The 18,826-nt window shown below is 39.9% G+C and overlaps 1 protein-coding gene across 1 annotated transcript in view; it reads left to right on the forward strand.

Annotated features, from left to right (window-relative positions):
- PPP4R2 (protein phosphatase 4 regulatory subunit 2) overlaps positions 1 to 18,826 on the forward strand; it is a 32,394-nt gene that overhangs the window by 11,014 nt on the left and 2,554 nt on the right. The window contains exons 3-8 of the mRNA XM_081184286.1: positions 10,113 to 10,283; positions 14,233 to 14,326; positions 15,423 to 15,460; positions 16,201 to 16,275; positions 17,164 to 17,307; positions 17,845 to 18,119. Of these exons, the coding sequence (XP_081040412.1) occupies positions 10,113 to 10,283; positions 14,233 to 14,326; positions 15,423 to 15,460; positions 16,201 to 16,275; positions 17,164 to 17,307; positions 17,845 to 18,119 (797 nt within the window). The remainder of the gene's footprint in view (positions 1 to 10,112; positions 10,284 to 14,232; positions 14,327 to 15,422; positions 15,461 to 16,200; positions 16,276 to 17,163; positions 17,308 to 17,844; positions 18,120 to 18,826) is intronic.

Genomic DNA, 18,826 nt, shown 5'->3' on the forward strand with positions numbered 1-18,826 from the left:
CTATTGAGTGCAGTTATGAGTTCAGATGTTGTGAGAAGACACCTTAATAGTGTTTTTTTTAATTGACTGGCAAGTTTCCTTCTGCAGGTTCTAGCATGGAGCTGGAGATACATTTCAAGTTGTACTTGACAAAATTATCCTGTTTGAGCAGCAGAACTTCCTCTCTTCATGTGGCCTCCCCCCCCCCCCCCGATCTTATTTGGAGGTGGGGGGGACCAGGGTATATTGGGTGGATGAAAGGGAGGGGTTCTGTTGTGCAAGTGGAAATTGTTGTGGCAAAAGTACAATTTCATTGGATACAGCCCTTAGTGGTTTTCCTTATTTATTTAACACGTCCTTTTCCCAGTAAAAACTTGAAAATAAAATGCAGCACATAATAATAATTTTCAGTGCATTTTACAAGAAAAGTTTCTAAGCAACTTATAAAGCATTAAAATTTCAAAGATGCCCTAAATGTTTTAAAAATACAAAATATTAAGAGTGTTTATCAACTGACAAGACAATAACAATGAAAAATATTCTTCCCTATCCTACTTAAAGATTAAAAGAAACCCTACTAAAATCAGTTTGCCTTAATTCCTAGTATTGCTTAAGTTGAGGTACTATTCTGCCTTAAATGCACAGAACCCATGCATGTGCATGCAGTACAACAGGCCATCTTGTGATCTGGGAAGTCTGCGCATGCTTCCTATGTGCACTCAGAGGTTCTCTTACAATCAGGTAGTATATAAATTTAGTTAAAAAGAAATCCCCATTTTGCCTTTTTCTTCTCAGCCTTGTTACATTATAATTATTATGTTTTAGTAGCTGTTGTTATTTATAAGCTACCCTTCAAACAAGGATCACAGGATAGTTTACAGTATAAAAAGACAAAATATGTAACATAGTAGCAAACAGCAATAACACACACACACACACACACACACACACAGAGAGAGAGAGAGAGAGAGAGAGAGAGAGAGAGTTTAAAAGGCCACCAATTGTTTAATTAGCCAAAAACCTGGGAGAAGAGGAATGCTTTTTCTTGGCACCTAACGATAATTGCTTGGAGTACACATTATCATCATTATCATTTACTTGCCCTTCACCTTAAGTTTCCAAGGTGGGTTGCAACAATTCAAACACAATATTGAAAGACAGTTCAAACAACTTAAACCTGATCATGCGGAATAAGAGGATTGTATAGGGATGGGGGAAGTATGCACAGATGTTTCATTGTCTGGCCTTACATGCTAGGAGGGGTGTGTGTGGAATAGAGCTCTTTTAAGCTCAGTGGGGATCCTTCCACACATGGGCAGAGATTATCATTAATTATCACTCTAGATACTTACTTTACAGCATTTTGTTTGCTCTTATCCTTCCATTGGATCTGTTTATGCATTTTATGAAAGCTTTAATCAATTGCAGTAATTCATAATTAGGTGTAAGAGAAATTACCACAGAACATATGCATATTACTGAAAAAATTGGTAGTAGTAATAGTACTATCTAAAGCTCATGGATTTGGTTCCATTTGAAATGATCCCACATGCTGCAAACACTGTCTAATCAGTGCCTGTATGTCTGTGTTCCTGATTACCCTTTGTTCCAGAAATCACAGTTGCACTCTGACGTTTTCAGCAGCTAGTGTTAATTTTTAATCTGACCCCCCAAAATATGTGGTTTTCTCAGATATTGTATGGCAGTCGCAGGTGGCACTGTGGTGTAAACCACTGAGCCTTGGGGTTGCTGATCAAAAGGTCGGCGGTTCAAATCCCCACGATGGGGTGAGCTCCCATTGCTCAGTCCCAGCTCCTGCCAAACTAGCAGTTCAAAAGCACACCAAAAGTAGATTACCGTAATAGGTACCGCTCCTGCGGGAAGGTAAACGGCGTTTCCATGCGCTGCTCTGGTTTCAGTGTTATGTTGCGCCAGAAGCTGCTTAGTCATGCTGGCCACATGATCCAGAAAAACTGTTTGCGGACAAACACCGGCTCCCTCAGCCTGTAAAGCAAGATGAGCACTGCAACACCAGAGTTGTTCACAACTGGACTTAACTGTCAGCGGTCCCTTTACCTTTACCTAGCTGGTGTTGAAGGGATTGTAGATGCTCATTCATACCTGTAAACTGCTTATCCAAAATAATTGGTATTAATAAAAATTGTCTTAGCCCAGTCTATTAAAAATGATAATTTAGATAGTCCTTGGTAATTTGCTTCAGTTTCTTCAATCTTTGAACAAGGAGGCTTGTATTAATGGAGTGTGTCCCAGAAATGTGAATGCTGTATTTGGAAAGTTAGTTCTTCCCTGTTGTCATAGATTTCATGCATGTGCACAACATGTGAAACAGTAATTTACCGGTAATTTGGACAACTATATTTGGTGACCAATTTTGCAGGCTTTTATTTCCAATCAAATAAAGTAATATCCCTTAAGCCAGTGAACTCTGAGTAACTTCATTAATCTATTCTTCTTTGTCAGGTGATTTGCAGCCTAATTAAGGTGCTACTTAGAAATAGTGGCCACTTCTGTCACAGTGGTTTCCCCACTTGCCCCAACACTTCAGAAGCAGAGAACTCTGGGGCTCAGAGATGAAATATCACAGTATTGTTTGAGAAATGAGGAATTTACCATGTTCACTAATAGCACCATCACTTTAAGCACAAACAATGATGAAAGTGACTGTTTTGCAACGTAAGGGGGAGTGACTGAAGAGAATGTTTAATCAGTTTTGTCATCTAGGGGACTAAATCCTTCTGGTCAAGAATCTTTCACTGACAACAAAGAGACAATTCAATTTAAAAAAGAATGAAATTTGAAGAAGCTGGCTCAGATAAGAGAATGCAGAATATCATCTGCTGCCACATTTTTTGTTAAAATAAATAAAATGACCAGCATGTGCAAATTCTATCCGAGTGGCATCTCAACATCTACAAGAACATATAGGGAGATCACAATTTAACTTGTTTGCTTTAAAATGCTTGTAAAATGACTTGTTAAGGTGGTTTAGAAGTCTGTCAATTGGTGGGAATGTGTTAGAACAAGGAGATGTAAAAATCTTAAAACTTATCTAAAGATATAATAAGCTCCTGTAAGACTTGATGAAGGCACATGGGGTGGATTCTCCCCCCCCTCCACCCATCAGTGTCTAAAAGACAGTTGAGGGTTGTTACGAAACTGAAGAGACATTGAGGATTCAATCTGAATAAAAAGGCTTGATTGCTAGAGTATTGGGGATCTTGTGATAAACTATCCAAAGCTGTCAATATAAGGGAGTAGTTAATGGAGCCTTTGTTGTGGCTGTACTTCTGTCTCTTGCTATTCTACAGATTTCCATTGGCATATTTATTTTACTTGCACACAGCAATCCGTAATGCTGAAATGAATAGGAAGCCTTCCTTCGCACAGGAACTTCTGCACATCATAGCACCAACGTAATTTTTAAAATCAGGATGAATGAGAATCTAATCTTTAGAATAGATGGAAATGAAAGCAGTTACTTGATAAATGAGACTCAGTTCCCTTTTTCTAGGATGAATGAATTACTACTAATTATGGTGCCAGCCCAATATTGTTATAAGTGGGAAATATGTCGAGCTTTTTTAAAAGATGTATTTATTATACATCCTCTAAATGGGGCTCCAGGGGCTCTTATGTAAAGAGGCAAATTGCTACAGCTAAAGATTCTTCCAGACCGCTCACTGGATCACTGCTTTCTTTTAATGCTGTGTGTAAAACTGTTTACACAATATGTTGTGTAAAGAATATAATACCACAAATTATACTAGCTAAGATACTTTGAAATCCTGAATTCACAAAAGGTGCTCAGTAGTCACTGCCATATAATCCAACTTAACTGTTGCCTGCCACTCTCATAGACACCCACCAAAAGGTGAGAGACCCCTGACTCCCAATTCTGCATGAAGCCTGTGGGGAAAGGGGGGGGGTCTCTCACTTCTAAGTAAACTTTAAGGAAAGGCAGAGCAAGCAGGCTTGCGGGTTTCCAATCTTTGCTGATTGCTGGTACAAGTCACTCTCACTTTGAGTGATGACAGAACAGGACAGCCAAATTTTGGGAATCCCTGCTTACAATACAAAGCAAACATCCAACAGATCAAAGTTTTAAAGATATAAATACTCTATACCTGCCTTGTAGAAGAAGCTGTGATGCAACTCTCCTACCACTACTGAACAGGGAAAATATTTTATCTGCTAGTGAAGACAAAATTACCTCCCCGCCCACCCAAAAAACCACCTTTAATGTGGGACGCCCACCTTATTCCTGTATGAGATTATGATGATTTCATCACCCCCACAAAATAGCCACAGATCTTACTGTGGTGATGAACAGATCCCTGGCAAATACATCCACAAAAATACGATCTTGGTGGTAAATAGCTCTTTAGACAAATTGTACATATTTTTAATCTGAATAAATTAAAGAGGAAAAACTAAAAAGTTAGAAATGGATCTAGTGGCATAGTTACAAAGTATCAGCATTCAGAAAGTTCAAATAAGATAAGGAATAAATGGTGGTACCTCGGCTTAAGAACTTAATTTGTTCTGAAGGTCCGTTCTTAACCTGAAACTGTTCTTAACCTGAGGTACCACTTCAGCTAATGAGCCCCCCCACTGCTGCTGCCATGCCACTGCTGCACAATTTCTGTTCTCATCCTGAAGCAAAGTTCTTAACCCGAGGTACTATTTCTGGGTTAGCGGAGTCTGTAACCTGAAGCGTCTGTAACCTGAGGTACCACTGTACTATTAAATGTTGGAATTATATGTGCTGAAATATACTTGACTTCTCTGCTACATTATTTTCATTTTTCTTCCATGGAACTTGAGGATTACCAGGCAATCTTCCATTCATGCATTGACAAAACCAGATATGCTTAGCTGCTTCATCACTTGCCTTCTGACGATGCCCAGAAACACTAAAATTAGTTCTCTGTTGGTGTTCATTTAGATCTGGATGGGTGGTTCACAGCAGTTCTTGCTTCATGCTTCCAGGGTTCTGTGGTGTTGATTATAGTTTGGTAGTACTTAATGACTTTTGATGTATATTTCAGCTTTTAGGGAAAAATGAGAAATAATAAAAAGTTGGCAGATATTTTAAATTGCTTGCACATCATGAAAATATGGGAAATTAATACAGATCATGTGACTTGCCCAAAGACTGCCACAGTTACTCTGTAGCAGAATCATTAGTCTTTTACCCGTCTTTCACATCCCACATCTAAACTTGACAATTCATTATCTATATATGCTCCTCTTCACCATAGTATGAACTGTATTCTGTATAGGCTTTACCCTGAATCTTCTCACTTATCACATTAACTTTGACCATGAAAACCATTGCATTCTTCCATGTAAAATATATATAATAGAAGATAACTAAAGAAGATATTAATGTAAAGCATTTTAGGCTATTTTCAGGATTATAAAGAGCAGATCTGCTGTACTGACATGAGGCTGAAAAATATTAGTTATCTGGAAAATTAGCATTGCCAATGACAAATCGTAAGATCTAACCAAGTGAAAGAAGCTTCCCAACTTTTCATCTTAGTAACTTGTAAGGATAGCAGTAGGGCTTTCCCCATAAGATAAAAGGCAAATAAGAAGGAACTTTTCAGTCTGTAAAATTTAAATGAAAAACTTAGAAGCCTCAACAGCTTAGAAGCCGGGGGTATGCCCACACCCTCTCCTACTGCCACCTCGTTACCCCAGTTGCCTAAAGAATAGGAGAATAGCAGGATGACAAGGCTCATTGTATGTGCAGTGAAACTTAGAATTTTCTATATGCATAGGATAGCATCATGCATTATGCATGATCTGGCCAAACTTGGGGATAACTCTGAAAAGCAAGTGTGGTACACAAAGAATTTGTGCTAATTGTTTTTGCATTAAAATATAGCCCTTGGTTGCTGAATAAGCTACTGTACTGTTTTCCATGCATTCCTCTGAGAGGCTGGTTGCAGCATTGTTGTGATGAAGCCATGGTAACAAGAAGAATGAAAATGTCAGTAGGCAGAATCAAGTTAAGGGTGAAAGTGGCCAGCAAGGAAAACAGTCTCTCAATCAAACTGATAAAACCGCTAAGCTGGTTTAAGCTCATGCTGGCGCTGACAATAGCTAAAAGTTTACTATCTTCTAATCGGTTTTTGTAGATGTTAGTGTTTTGAGACAAGCTGGATTACTTTTGATGCCTTCTAAAAATGCATGTTCTAAAAATATTGCTGCTTTCTTGTAGTTGAGTCTTGTGTTGCATAAAATTCACAAGTTTGTAAGATCATGTGCCCTTGCACAAGTGCACCACAGGTGTTGGTGCTGCCCCAGTAGAACACACCACCAAGGCTTTTGCATGGGTGCAGCAACCTGGTTCGGTTCACATGTGGACAAAAAGTGGATAGACTGCCTCTTTCCTTGTGGGACTGCAAGTATGATGCTAAACACAAGTGCCAGCTGCTCAAACCAGGCATTTATTTTAGCTTTGAAGAGGCTGGTATATCCTCCTTCCTACTAGTTGCAGAGACTTAGGAGCCTTTTGATACGCAAACTGCAAGGGAAAAATCAGTAGGCATGTACTTGCCCCAACACTACCCTTTCCCTTACAGCCTGAAGGAGATAGAGCAAGGATGGGGGAATCTCTGGTCCACAAGATTGGCAGGTGAGTATGGTTCTGGGGAACAATCAGCTGTCATCAGGGAACTGTGATGGGTGCTGTTTCGCCAACACAAATAACTTGGAACATATTTTGGGGGTTGCAGGTAGAGGGAGTCTTCCCGGACTCCAAAGCTTGAACCTTATAAGTATAGCACAGGATAACCACATGGGGGAACGACAAGTCATACCACCTGTTGGATAGATTGCCTGGATTAAGTAATTCATCAGAATTCACCCAGAGTGGGTCTAAACTCTGGCATGAATGGCATTGGGTAGGTATGCTTCCCTATGCCACGGATCTCCAGAACAGATACAGCCAGAAAAAGTAATACTGGGTTGGTTCACAACATCTGATAGAAGTTAAAAATAACCGTCTTGATTGCTCATCTGCTTAGCTCTGAAAAAGGTTCAGTTCTGACTCACGCTTTAGAAATTAAATGTCTCATTTTGTGTGTGAATAAATTACATGCAAGGTAAATATGCAGGTTTGTACATGTTGAATTACAAGTATATATGAAATTGCTTTTCAGCATTAAAAACCTAAGGCAGGTAAGTAATGGGGTCACAAAGAGTCAGACACGACTAAACGACTAAACAGCAACAGCAACAACAAAGTGTCAATGGGGAAGATATGAACATAAAACCTTTTAAAAAATACTTCTGTTCCTAAGTGTTTCCGGCAACTGGATAGCACTTTTTTTTTTTTGCATGATGAAAGACCAAATCAAGTTAAACTGCCTAGTTTGTCTTCAAAATAGGAAACCCTCCTAATTGCTTCCTACTAGATAGACATGCTAACAATAGTCTTGCTTGAGTACCCACTGCAGAGTGGCCACTATTGAATTTTCAGCTTTTATTGCCTTTTAGCTTCTTTAACAGAAGGTTTTTGGTTAATATATTGTACTATGAAGGTGGCAATATCTTTAATAGGTTCCTTTTTCTGTACTTTTACGAGAAATAGCTTTGCTAAACATGAGACAAGCTAAATTTTGAAAGTTGCGATTTCCATGGCAAAATCTACATATTTCTTCAGAGTGTTAAGAAAATCACATGAAAATTAAAAACAAAACAAAACATTTTCTCATCTTCATCTAGGTCTTGGACTCACAGCTCAGATGAGCTATGCAAAAGTCTCGGAAGTGTGGTTTCTAGGGTTCTTGGAAGCTGTACATTCCCTGACGTAGCTATTGGGGGCACAGCTCAAGGAAAAAACATCTGAGATACTTAACAGAGCCCTTAGAATTAACATGGTTTAGTAGTTTAGTTTACTAATACAGGACATGAAATCTGATTGCAATAGAATTAAGGAACCAGAAATAATTTCCAATTCAAAATTTTCCAGAAAGCTCACATCACAGCTTGCATTCCTTCTAGTCCATGTGATCACCTATTGCTCAGAACTTGGATGAGAAAGACAAAAATTTGAGGGCAGAGTCAAAAGTACATAGAAAAGTTTAGGGGCTTTTTGACAAAAGCAAAACTTAAAGCTGTTCCATCTTTGAAGAACCTCCAATTTCTATTTTAAAAATTTCTCTTTTTAAACTTGGGTGATGGCAGAAAGGTAACAGGCAGGTAGTATTTATCATTGGATATATGATGTATGAATATGTATGTGTACAATGCAAAACTGCTTCCGTATTGGTCTGTGCATTAAAAGTTCTGTAATAGGTATGACTTAACCTGTGGCCCTGAAGATGTTGGATTTCAGTTCCCACCACCTGTGTAGCATTGGCCATACTTGCTAGGGTTTGTGGGAGTTGGAGGATCACAGGTTTTCAAACCATGTTCTAAAACATTTGCATCTTACTCTTGAATGAGTCAACTAACTTTTTCTCGGAGAAGACCCATTGATATTACTAGATCTAGGTTAGCCATGGTCATTAATTTAAACGGTCCTATTCTGAGTAAAGGTTAGCTGAACACAACCTCTTGTTTTTATCTGGCCTTCATTGTCTTTTATCTCTTCTTAGCCATAGAGTGAACAGGTGTCAGTGCCTGCCCTTATTATGCATCTCAGATGCTCACTTCTGTGTATGAGGCAGACACACCAAGTGGCAGTGAGCAGCAGAGGTGGAAAGAGAACCTCAAAGAGCTCTTTGCCTGTGGGTTGGCCTGCTCAAGTAAAAGTGGATGAACTACCTAATAGGAGGATATACTTAAGTTGGGTGTTGGTGGGGATATGCTAGATGGAAAGACCCTGGAAGTGAATTGAGACATGGGTTCTGATTTAGCCATCCATAATTTAAAAGCTAGCTCTACCTACACAAGAATAAATGACTCATATCTAGTCAGGTGATTCCCCCCCTCTCTTTGTAAGTACTGTGTGCTTTAGTTGGTTTAGTTAGCTTGAACGTGATAAAATAGAGACAATAAACCTTCCATGTTTTCTCATATGTTAGAGAATATGCTTTGTGCTGGGCTAGCAGGCACAATTATTTGAGGATACTTGCGTGCATTATGGTTGAAAGTCAACAGAAATCTTAATTTGGGCTGTTCCAGGCACAGGGAAGTAGATTTTCTGTGACATAATTCTACAACTGGTGTCTAGATTAGCTGCCAGTTGCAAGTGTGATACTGGAGATTTATATCCCTTATGAGAATTCAAAGTGGTTTTCAGTGAGAGAATACATTAATCCCTCGTTCAGCTCTTCTTTCCACTGAGAGTAAGGACAGTCATGCCCCTCTGCATACCAACTGGTCTTCAGCTGGATAAAATTCATGCATCACTGGAACAACAAAGGAGCTGCTTCTCTGAACCTGCTCCTAAACTACTCTGGTAATGCCTGAATGGAGGAACCACATGAAAGGTCAAACAACTTTGTGTATTGTCATTTGAATATCTGGAGTAAACCAAGCTTGACTGGGGGGAAGTGAGTGGTGGACAAGAGTTTTATTAGAAAGCAGAAAGTGCCCTTTGACTTGTATCCCCCTCTTTGTGTGCTAAATGATGAATGCATTTGCGTTCAGGATTGAGGCATCCCTGCTTTCAAGTCTTATTTGAGCCTTGTTTTCATCTGATGTTTGACCTTATTTCTCTTAGCAAAATTTAATACCACTACCCTTTACTATCACTTGCATCTTCATGTAATAGTTCTGGTTTTGGGGGCATAATGACGAAACCTGCCCTGTTTGTCAGTGATTTAAATTTGGTATTATGGCTCAGGTATAACAGAAAATACTTTTTATTTAATCACTGCTTGGAAGGCAGCTATACTCACCACTCTACCCAGGTTCAGATCTAACAATCCATAGTTTAGAACCTAGCCCTACCTACACAGGATTGAATAAATGGCTCAGATACCTGATCATGTGATTTTCTCTCTCTTTCTCTCTCTCTGTTTGTCTTGTTTTGCCTGCAGGTATTTTTAAAGCTAACTGTGCTGTGCATGCTTTATTGCTTTAATATAAATATGGTTAGCATGTGGTTTTTTGTGTGCTGTTAAGTAAGCTGTGTGTGTTTCTTTTTTTAGGATCCAATGGTCGCAGTTCAAAGGCTATTTTATTTTCAAATTGGAGAAAGTGATGGATGACTTCAGAACTTCTGCTCCTGAGCCAAGAGGCCCTCCTAACCCCAACGTGGAGTATATTCCCTTTGAGGAGATGAAAGAACGTATTCTGAAAATAGTCACTGGCTTTAATGGGTATGCAATCTTAGATCAAACCTCACTTGTTGTTCAGACCGCATGATTTATTATCAAACTTAGACATTCTGTTTCTGTCCTTCATATTGTAGTAATTTTCTGCCATATGTTCAGCAAAATGAATAATTTCTATAAATAAATGTTTCTTGGCAAAGTTCAAACCATTGTGGTAAGCTTTCTGAATTGTCCTCATGCAAAAATCACTTGCTTACATTCTTTCAGTTCATATCAGGCTCTTCAAAGGTTGCGCCTTCTAATTTGCATGATAGCTTTTAAATAACTTGCTAGATGACTAAGTTCCATGTGAACCTGCAGTGAGGACAGAATAGGAATCTAAGCTACTAATTCTTCTAGTTAGTATTGCAGGTCAGAAAGCTCTGTGTTCTTTTCCACTACAGCTCAGACTATGAACATAGCTTCTGAAATTCACTTGGTTTTAGTTCATAGGAACAAATGCAGGAAGCTACATTATACTGAGTCAGTCAAGCTCAATGTGGCCTGTGCTGACTGGGGAACTTCACAGTCATAGAATCATAGAATTGTAGAGCTGGAAAGGACCCTGAGCATCATCTAGTCCAACCCCCTGCAATGCAGGAATATGAAGCTGCCCCCTATGGGGATCAACTTTCAAGTTTGGTATTATCAGAATCATACTGCAGATTGAACCTGAGACCTTGCTAGGCAAAGTGGGTGCTCTACCAGCGAGCTGCTGCTCTTTTAATGATTTTGTGCCTGTTTTTAAGGCTTGCATGTTCAGGTACAGTGGGCTGGTGCGGACAGAATGCTGACTTCATGTTAAGTGTGGTTAAGAAATAAGGAGACAGCCCCTGGACTGCGAGTCTCTTGCCCTTAGCTGTGGTTAAGCAGTTTTTGATACTACTAGGCACAATTAAGGTTAAGCAGGATGTCCTCTAACCTCCTCCAACCTCAAACAATGGGGTGATAATGGTTAGTCAACCCCAGAGTAGACCTATTGAAGTCTGTGGACTTCTATTGAAATAAATGGGCTTCTCTGGTTAAATGAAACCCAGACTAATGTTGGTATCAGTGAGCAGCATAAACATGGTTAAGGGGTGGGGGTGGAGAATGTTTTGTGAGGAAAGAGCAGGTTTCCAGTATTGGCTCCCAGTTGTTAGTGCAGTTACAGTGGTACCTTGGTTGTTGAACTTAATCTGTTCTGGGAGTCCGTTGGCTTCCAAAACGTTTGGAAACCAAAGCACAGCTTCTGGTTGGAAGCCTGGGAAGCTGTGCCGGATGTTTGGCTTCCAAAAATTGGAACACTCACTTCCGGGTTTCGATTGTTCGGGAGCCGATTTGTTTGGAAGCCAAGGCATTTGAGATCCGAGGTACGACTGTATCTTGGAGCCAGAGTTGTTGTCTCTATACCAGTCATTTGTAGCAATATATTAAGCATCTCCTTGAATAGTATTTGTTTGCTTGAGGTGTTCAGATGTTTGTGGCAGTTGAAGCCAAGTTAAAACTGAGCTTCTCAACCTATTCTCTGATTTAGAAATCCTTCATCAGTATTAAATTTATTCGACCATACTAGCATTGAATTCTGTCCACCAAGAACACCATCATATCCAATTAATATTGCAGCTTCCTGGCTCAGCAAATCCAAATACCAAAATATTTTATTGCAAATTCTAATTGGGATCCCACTGGCTTAGCTCAGTACTGGAATTATTATCTGCCCTTATTTAATAGAAGAATGGATCTTAAGGCATCCTATAATGCGCAAACTCAGAAATGCATGAGCCTTTTATTGTTCAAAATTGGACTGTCTTGCCATAAGACATGAAACAGTGGTTAAGAAAAACTCGTGTTATTTTCTAAAGTATTCTTTGATCTTGAAATTCAGAAATTTTAACCAGCAGAGGGAATAAGATTCTATAAAACATAGCCTAGAAGAATTATAAAATTCAGAGCATTTGGAACTGTGCAGCTAACAGTGTAGAGTTTAAAATAAATATTATAGGGCTAAGTTTTTCTAGGTTTTTCATGAAAGGCGCTGACATCCTTTTTGCAACCCTTCCAGAAATGTAAACTCATAAAAAATAATATTTACATTAGGATTTTGGGAGTTGTACTGTGCCACATACATTAATAATTGGACACAAGTTATTCAGTTCTTCTACATTTGAGATTTATATGGAGAGAGAGAGAAACATGCTTTGAGTGATTTGGTGTGGTAGGCATTAGACAAATGTAACAATTTTTTCTTGCTTTTATTCAGGCTGCAAATAGCTGATTGCCAAGTAATTCTTTCTCCTCAGTTTTAAGCAATATGGCTTACACTTTCAAAGAACTATGACATTCAGATTGCAGTCTGCTGACATCTTATGACACTTAGGAGTCCAAAAGAAATTAGCAGTTTTGATAGACCCAAATTCCATTTTCCCTATTAAACTTTGGAGGAATTTTGTGCTGTCTTTAGAACTAAAGTGGTACCTTGGTTTGCAAACGGCTTAGTTGTTGAACAAATCAGCTGCCGAGTGCTGCAAACCCAGAAGTGAGTGTTCCAGTTTGCAAACGTTTTTCGGATGTCGAATGTCCAATGCAGCTTGCACAGCTTCCAATTGAGTGCAGGAAGCTCCTGCAGCCAATCGGAAGCTGCACCTTTGTTTTCGAACAGTTTCGGGAGTCGAACAGACTCCTGGAATTGATTAAGTTTGAGAACCAAGGTACCACTGTATAAACACCACTTGCAATATAAGAAAATTGCGAAGATTTTTGGATCCAGTGACTCTGCCCTGTGTAGTACCATTCTCTTCAGGGTCTAATAATTTGAGAATTGTGTTGGCACTAGTATATAAACCTTTGTCATGTTCTTTTTTTAACCTGGCTTCATCCAGCTCTCATTACATATTATTGCTGACCTTCTTTTAAAAATGTTAATCTCAAAGTAGAAAGTGTGTGTGGGGGATTCAATTTCCATTAGCCTCATAGAGCAAGGTTTTTTTGGGTATTTTATGTGGTGGGGTTATTAGGCTCAGATATCTTTGCACATGTTTTTCAAAAACAAACAAACAAACCAAATACAGTGGTGCCTCGCAAGACGAAAATAATCCGTTCCGCGAGTCTCTTCGTCTAGCGGTTTTTTCGTCTTGCGAAGCAACCCTATTAGCGGCTTAGCGGATTAGTGCTATTAGCGGTTTAGCGGCTATTAAAGGCTTAGCGGCTAAAAGGCTATTAGCGGCTTAGAAAAAGGGGGAGGAAGCGAAAAAAAATGGCAAGACTCGCAAGACTTTTTCGTCTTGCGAAGCAAGCCCATAGGGAAATTCGTCTAGCGAAGCAACGCAAAAACGGAAAACCCTTTCGTCTAGCGAGTTTTCCGTCTTGCGAGGCATTCGTCTTGCGGGGCACCACTGTACCTGTGTGGTGGAAGATCTTGTTTGAAACCAGTAGTCTGTCCTTTATATCGTTCTTTATGGTACCATTTGTGCCTTGAAGTTTACACTGTTAGCTTATTATTATTTGTTTGTTTTTTTAAAAAACCCTAATGAAAACCCTGGGCTGCTTTTCACATTTATTTAGTGTGAGGTGTATATGAGATTTTTAGGCCTTACCCTTTTCCCACTAAAATTTTGAACAATCTTTCAGAAGAAGCAGGTGATGAGGACGTTATCTAATTTATGATGGAGGCACCCAAATAATGCTTACTGGTACATAACTCCTGATCATGTGAACCGTTTCTGATTACCTTGAGCATCCTGAGGAATTCTGAAGTGAATTCATTGGCCAGCAAATGAGTTTGTGGTGCTACAGTGCCATCTATTGTCCATAAAGCCTAGCACACTCCTAGAGGTACTAAATGGGAAAGTGTTGAATTCATGTGTAGTTAACCACTCAGATAAGTGCAAAGTGATATACAGTGGACAAAATTATCAGGGTTGTTCCTTCTCCATTAATTAAAAATAAAATTTAACTAGTTTGTATTTTGTTCTAGTATCCCCTTTACTATTCAGCGACTCTGTGAACTTCTGACAGATCCAAGGAGGAATTACACAGGAACAGACAAATTTCTCAGAGGAGTAGAAAAGGTAATGTCGTCTTATGGCCAAAATTGCAGTTGTACCATTTAACAAATATCCTCAGGATGGCTGTGTTATGGTCAACAATAATTTTACCCCAAATGAGTGGTTGTCTTTAGCCATTGTTTAGAGTTCGGCATTATTTGCCTTCTACTTTGTGGTTCATTCATGTTCAATATTCTCATGTACAAAGTGGTATGGAGGAGGTAGCATGTGACTCCCAGGAGCAAGCCAGCAAAAAATTATAACACTTCCTTAGCAAAAGCAAGATCTGCCCTGGAGTGTTAGGTCTAATGAGCACAGCAACTCATCTCCAGCAGGTCTTGCCCCCATGAAGCAGTTACTCATACTGAAGGTCCCCACCTCCCCACAGTTGCCTGTCCCCTCCTCTCCAGGGTTTCTCTCAAGCAATATGAGACTGTGCCCGCATGCAGCTATCTTCTCTGCCCTCTTCATGCCTCTCCTGGTTCTGGGAGACCAGCGGGGAGGGGAGCTTGTCGCAGCAGGAGACACCCTCGCCTCTGCCTCTTGACCTCCTTCCTCTCCTGTTTCAGCTTCTGATTCTGATCCTGGACTACTCCCTACCACAGACTGTTCCCGCTCACTAAGCCCTGTTACTTCCTCAGTTTCTGACACCTCCTCCCAGTCTTCCCCCTTTTTGTCGTCCCACCACCAATCTCCTGTCTCTGAGCCTTCTTCACTTGGGGTTTCCCCAGCTACTTCCTCTTCCCTGGGTGGGCCAGAACCACCAACCTTCTGGTTAGTAACCAGGCGCACTGACCCATTGTGCCAGTAGTGTAGGGTGGAAGATGAACGTTGCTTACATGTTTGAAGAAACTAGCCAGATTTTTGCCTGCAAGTTTCTAATTTGAACTGTCTTCATGGTTTGTAAATTCTGTTTTGACTTTCCAATATTACTGAAGACTTTTTCCTCGAAAGACTTTATTTAAAAGATGTTGTTCAGGACCTCACATGGGGCTCTGGTGTTCATTTCTTGAAGAAGTGTATGTTGCAAAAGGCACGATCACTCCATAGCAAGGATGAAAGCCAGAAATACTTTCCTTTGTCTAAAAATCCTGGCCTCTTGTCTTTTTTTGTCTTACAGAATGTCATGGTTGTCAGTTGTGTATATCCATCTTCAGAGTAAGTGTGACCTTGTTTTCCGTAGTTTGACTAGGCACTGCATAAAGAAATGCTTTCTTTTATCTTCCCTGAATCTTCCAGCAGTCAGCTTCATGGGATGTCCATGAGTTCCAGTGTTATGAGATGGGGAGAAAACCTTTTCTCGACTTTCTCCATGTGTGCCATGGACAATTTTATAAACTATCATGTTGCCTCTTACTCACCTTTTCTAAAAAAAAGACCAAAAAGTCCCAAACACTGCAATCTTTCTTCATAGGGGAGTCGCTCTACCCCTTTGTAATTTTGGTTGCCCCTTTTCTGAACTTTTTCCAACTCCACAATGCTCTTCTTTGGGGGGGGGGTGGAGTTGAGGCAACCAGAACTTTACACAGTAGTCTGAATATGGTCTCACCATAGATTGGTATAATGGTATTATGATACTGGCAGTTTTGTTTTTATTGCAAATGGGACGACTTGCCACATGGAGCTGCTTGCATATTTGCATGCGTTTCATCTTTTGTCTCGTGGAAGGGAGCATTTTGAGGCCCAAAAGCACATAACTTGGAGAGGACAGACATTCAAAATGTAAAAATACTGGTTGGCAAATAATTACACTGTTTTGATATGTGTGTGTTAACATAAGGAATGAAGAGAGTTCTGAAACTCTGGAGGTTTTTTTGTTTTTTGTTTTTAAAATCATCTTGGTTAGAAGCATTCCACAAGCAGTTCGCAAGACTTAACAACACTTTCATTTATTGTAGGAAAAACAATTCCAATAGTTTAAACAGGATGAATGGTGTGATGTTTCCTGGAAACTCGCCAAGCTATTCTGAGAGGTAAGAGAAAGTGCTTAAGGAAAACAAGTACTCTGAAAAATAAAATCTTCTGATCTTTTTTGATCAGTCCTTTATCCTGTCATTCCAAGGTAACCTCTGTGAAGGACCAGGTTTATTCATTGCAAGGGCTATTGGTGTCCTATTCCTTTTATAGCTTATTTAGAGTCTCTTAGATTGAAAGAAATGTAAAACTCCAAAAAATGGTTTGACATGTTGAAAAAAATGATGAAAATTTAAATGCAATTAGACAAGATGAGTCAGGGAGAAAATTTTTAGATTTCAGAATAATAATATAAAAGTTAAAAGAATGGGAAGTGGCTTCATCTAATAATACAGCAATACCTCTGCGAACATCTGCCGCGTCTGAAGCGTCCATTTCGGCGAACCTAGAAGTACCGGAACGGGTTACTTCCGGGTTTGCTACTCGTGCATGCGCAGAAGCACAAACCGCTCTGCGTGTGTGCGCAGTGCGGCACTTTGTCGAGCGTCCCTTTCGCCAAGTGTCCGGGGCTCCGGAATGGATCCTGGACTCAAAACAAGGTACCACTGTAGTATGTTTGGCACTCCAGACATTTTCTAAAACATTTCCATTGTTTCCTGAAATTAAGAGATCCATGCTGCAATCTATACTCGCTCATTAGGTGGAAGTCCCATGCAGTGCAATGGAACTTACTTCTGAATAGCTGTACTTAAGATTATACTTTTAGATTCTCCCTGCTTCATTATGTGATCATATTCAAAACAGTCCAGATACAAGCATGTAGCTATCGTTCTGTCAAAAATAGTATGAAGCAAAAGAACCTCCTTGTCTTGAACCACAGATCCAACATGTCTTGGGATTCAGTAGCAATTTGTTTACTAAGATGTAAAATTTCCCTGCTTTTGCAGATCCAATATAAATGGTCCTGGAACACCCCGACCCATCAATCGACCAAATGTTTCTTTGTCACCTCCAATGACAACGAACGGTTTACCAGACAGCCCAGAAAATAAAGATTCAGGTCTCCCACAAGCAGAAGAGAAAATCAGCAGGTTTGTAAGAGGAGTATTTGGTTGGTTTTTGTGTTTCCCATAGACAGGTTTATAACTTTCAATCCACCTTCAGTCAAGCTGTATGTTTACTTTCTTTCGAACTCTTGACATGCTTGTGCTCTGAACTGGATGTACTCTGTATACACGCAAAGATTTCTTGTGGACATGGGCTATCCCTAAAGTTGAACCTGTTCTGTAAATCACTAGATACCACGAACATCAGTACGGTTACTAGATTACGTCTGAGGATAGTGAGGAAATTTATAAAGTGTTAACTGAAGAACTAATAACCTTAACTATTGAGATCCCTAGCAGAGTTTTATTGGTAGATAGTCCTGTCATAGAACTCAAACTATGCAGATGAGACACCACAATCTTGCTTTCATCCTTTATAAATTGTAATAAACACACATTTGAGCAGAGTAGCAGATATTGAAACGACCCAAGGAGACTAGTTCTGTAAAAGCCACATGCCTCTGCCTGCCTGTTGATAGGAGATATGAAGATTTTTGTCCACATCAATTCTTTGTCTTTCAGTGAAACGTCGGCATCTGAACCCGAAAGGGTCCTAAGCAGTTCTGTGAAAAATAAACACCCTGAAGAAGATCCGGCCGAAGTTGAGGGGCGCGAGGTAAAAAGACTGAAATTTGACAAAGAGGAGGAAGCTGAAGGGACCTCCAACCAAAGTGGCTCCAGCGAAGTTTGTTCAGCGATGGTAGAAGAGACCGAGACGCCCTCTGCATCTCAAGAGAAAGAGAAAGAAACCGTTTGTGAGAGGCAGCATTGTAAAGAAGAAGAGGAAGAGGAGGAAGGTATATCGCTAATTGAATATCACTATTTTGTATAGGGAAGTTTCTTTGTATTTAGGAATATGGCTTGAATTCAGCTTTTAAATTTTGCATCTCTTAGAAACTCCATCACTCTAACATTTGAAGATGCTTAACATTGAATTAAATACCTAACTGTGGGGAAGAAGTGAAGGAATGAGAGGATCTTAATGTTGGTCTTGTTGCTAGGCTATTGTACATATGTTATGTGTGGTAGTGGAGAAACCAGTATTCATAGAGACTGCCCCTTAAACTCTGTGCAGAATCTGTTGCATTCAGTAACTTATCCAAAATTACAGGTAGCTCAGCTCATGCCAGCACACAAATTTGAAGGTATGTTTGTAGATTAGGTTTGGGAATATGCGCCTCCAGTAGTATTCCCACAAACCCTGAGTTCACCCAGGTATGGTTTGCTACTTGGTCACCCTGATGGAGATTTTCCCCATCTTGGCCTTACGTCACAGTGCAGCTGCAACAGATTAATTCTTGCCTCTCCTTTCCCCTGTTGGGTAGGTTCAGAACTGACTTTACCATTGGGCCAGGTGAAGTGAACCACCTCAGTTGACAAGCTGCTATTAAATCACAGCAAATTGTCAAGGACTCCCTTTATTATAGTTCTATCACTGAGGGGCAGTGTAGAATTTGCTTGCTCAGGCTACAAGATACCACGACCTATCTCTGGTTGAGCGACT

This window comes from Podarcis bocagei (assembly GCF_964188305.1).
Source record: "Podarcis bocagei genome assembly, chromosome: 2".
NCBI lineage: Eukaryota > Metazoa > Chordata > Lepidosauria > Squamata > Lacertidae > Podarcis > Podarcis bocagei.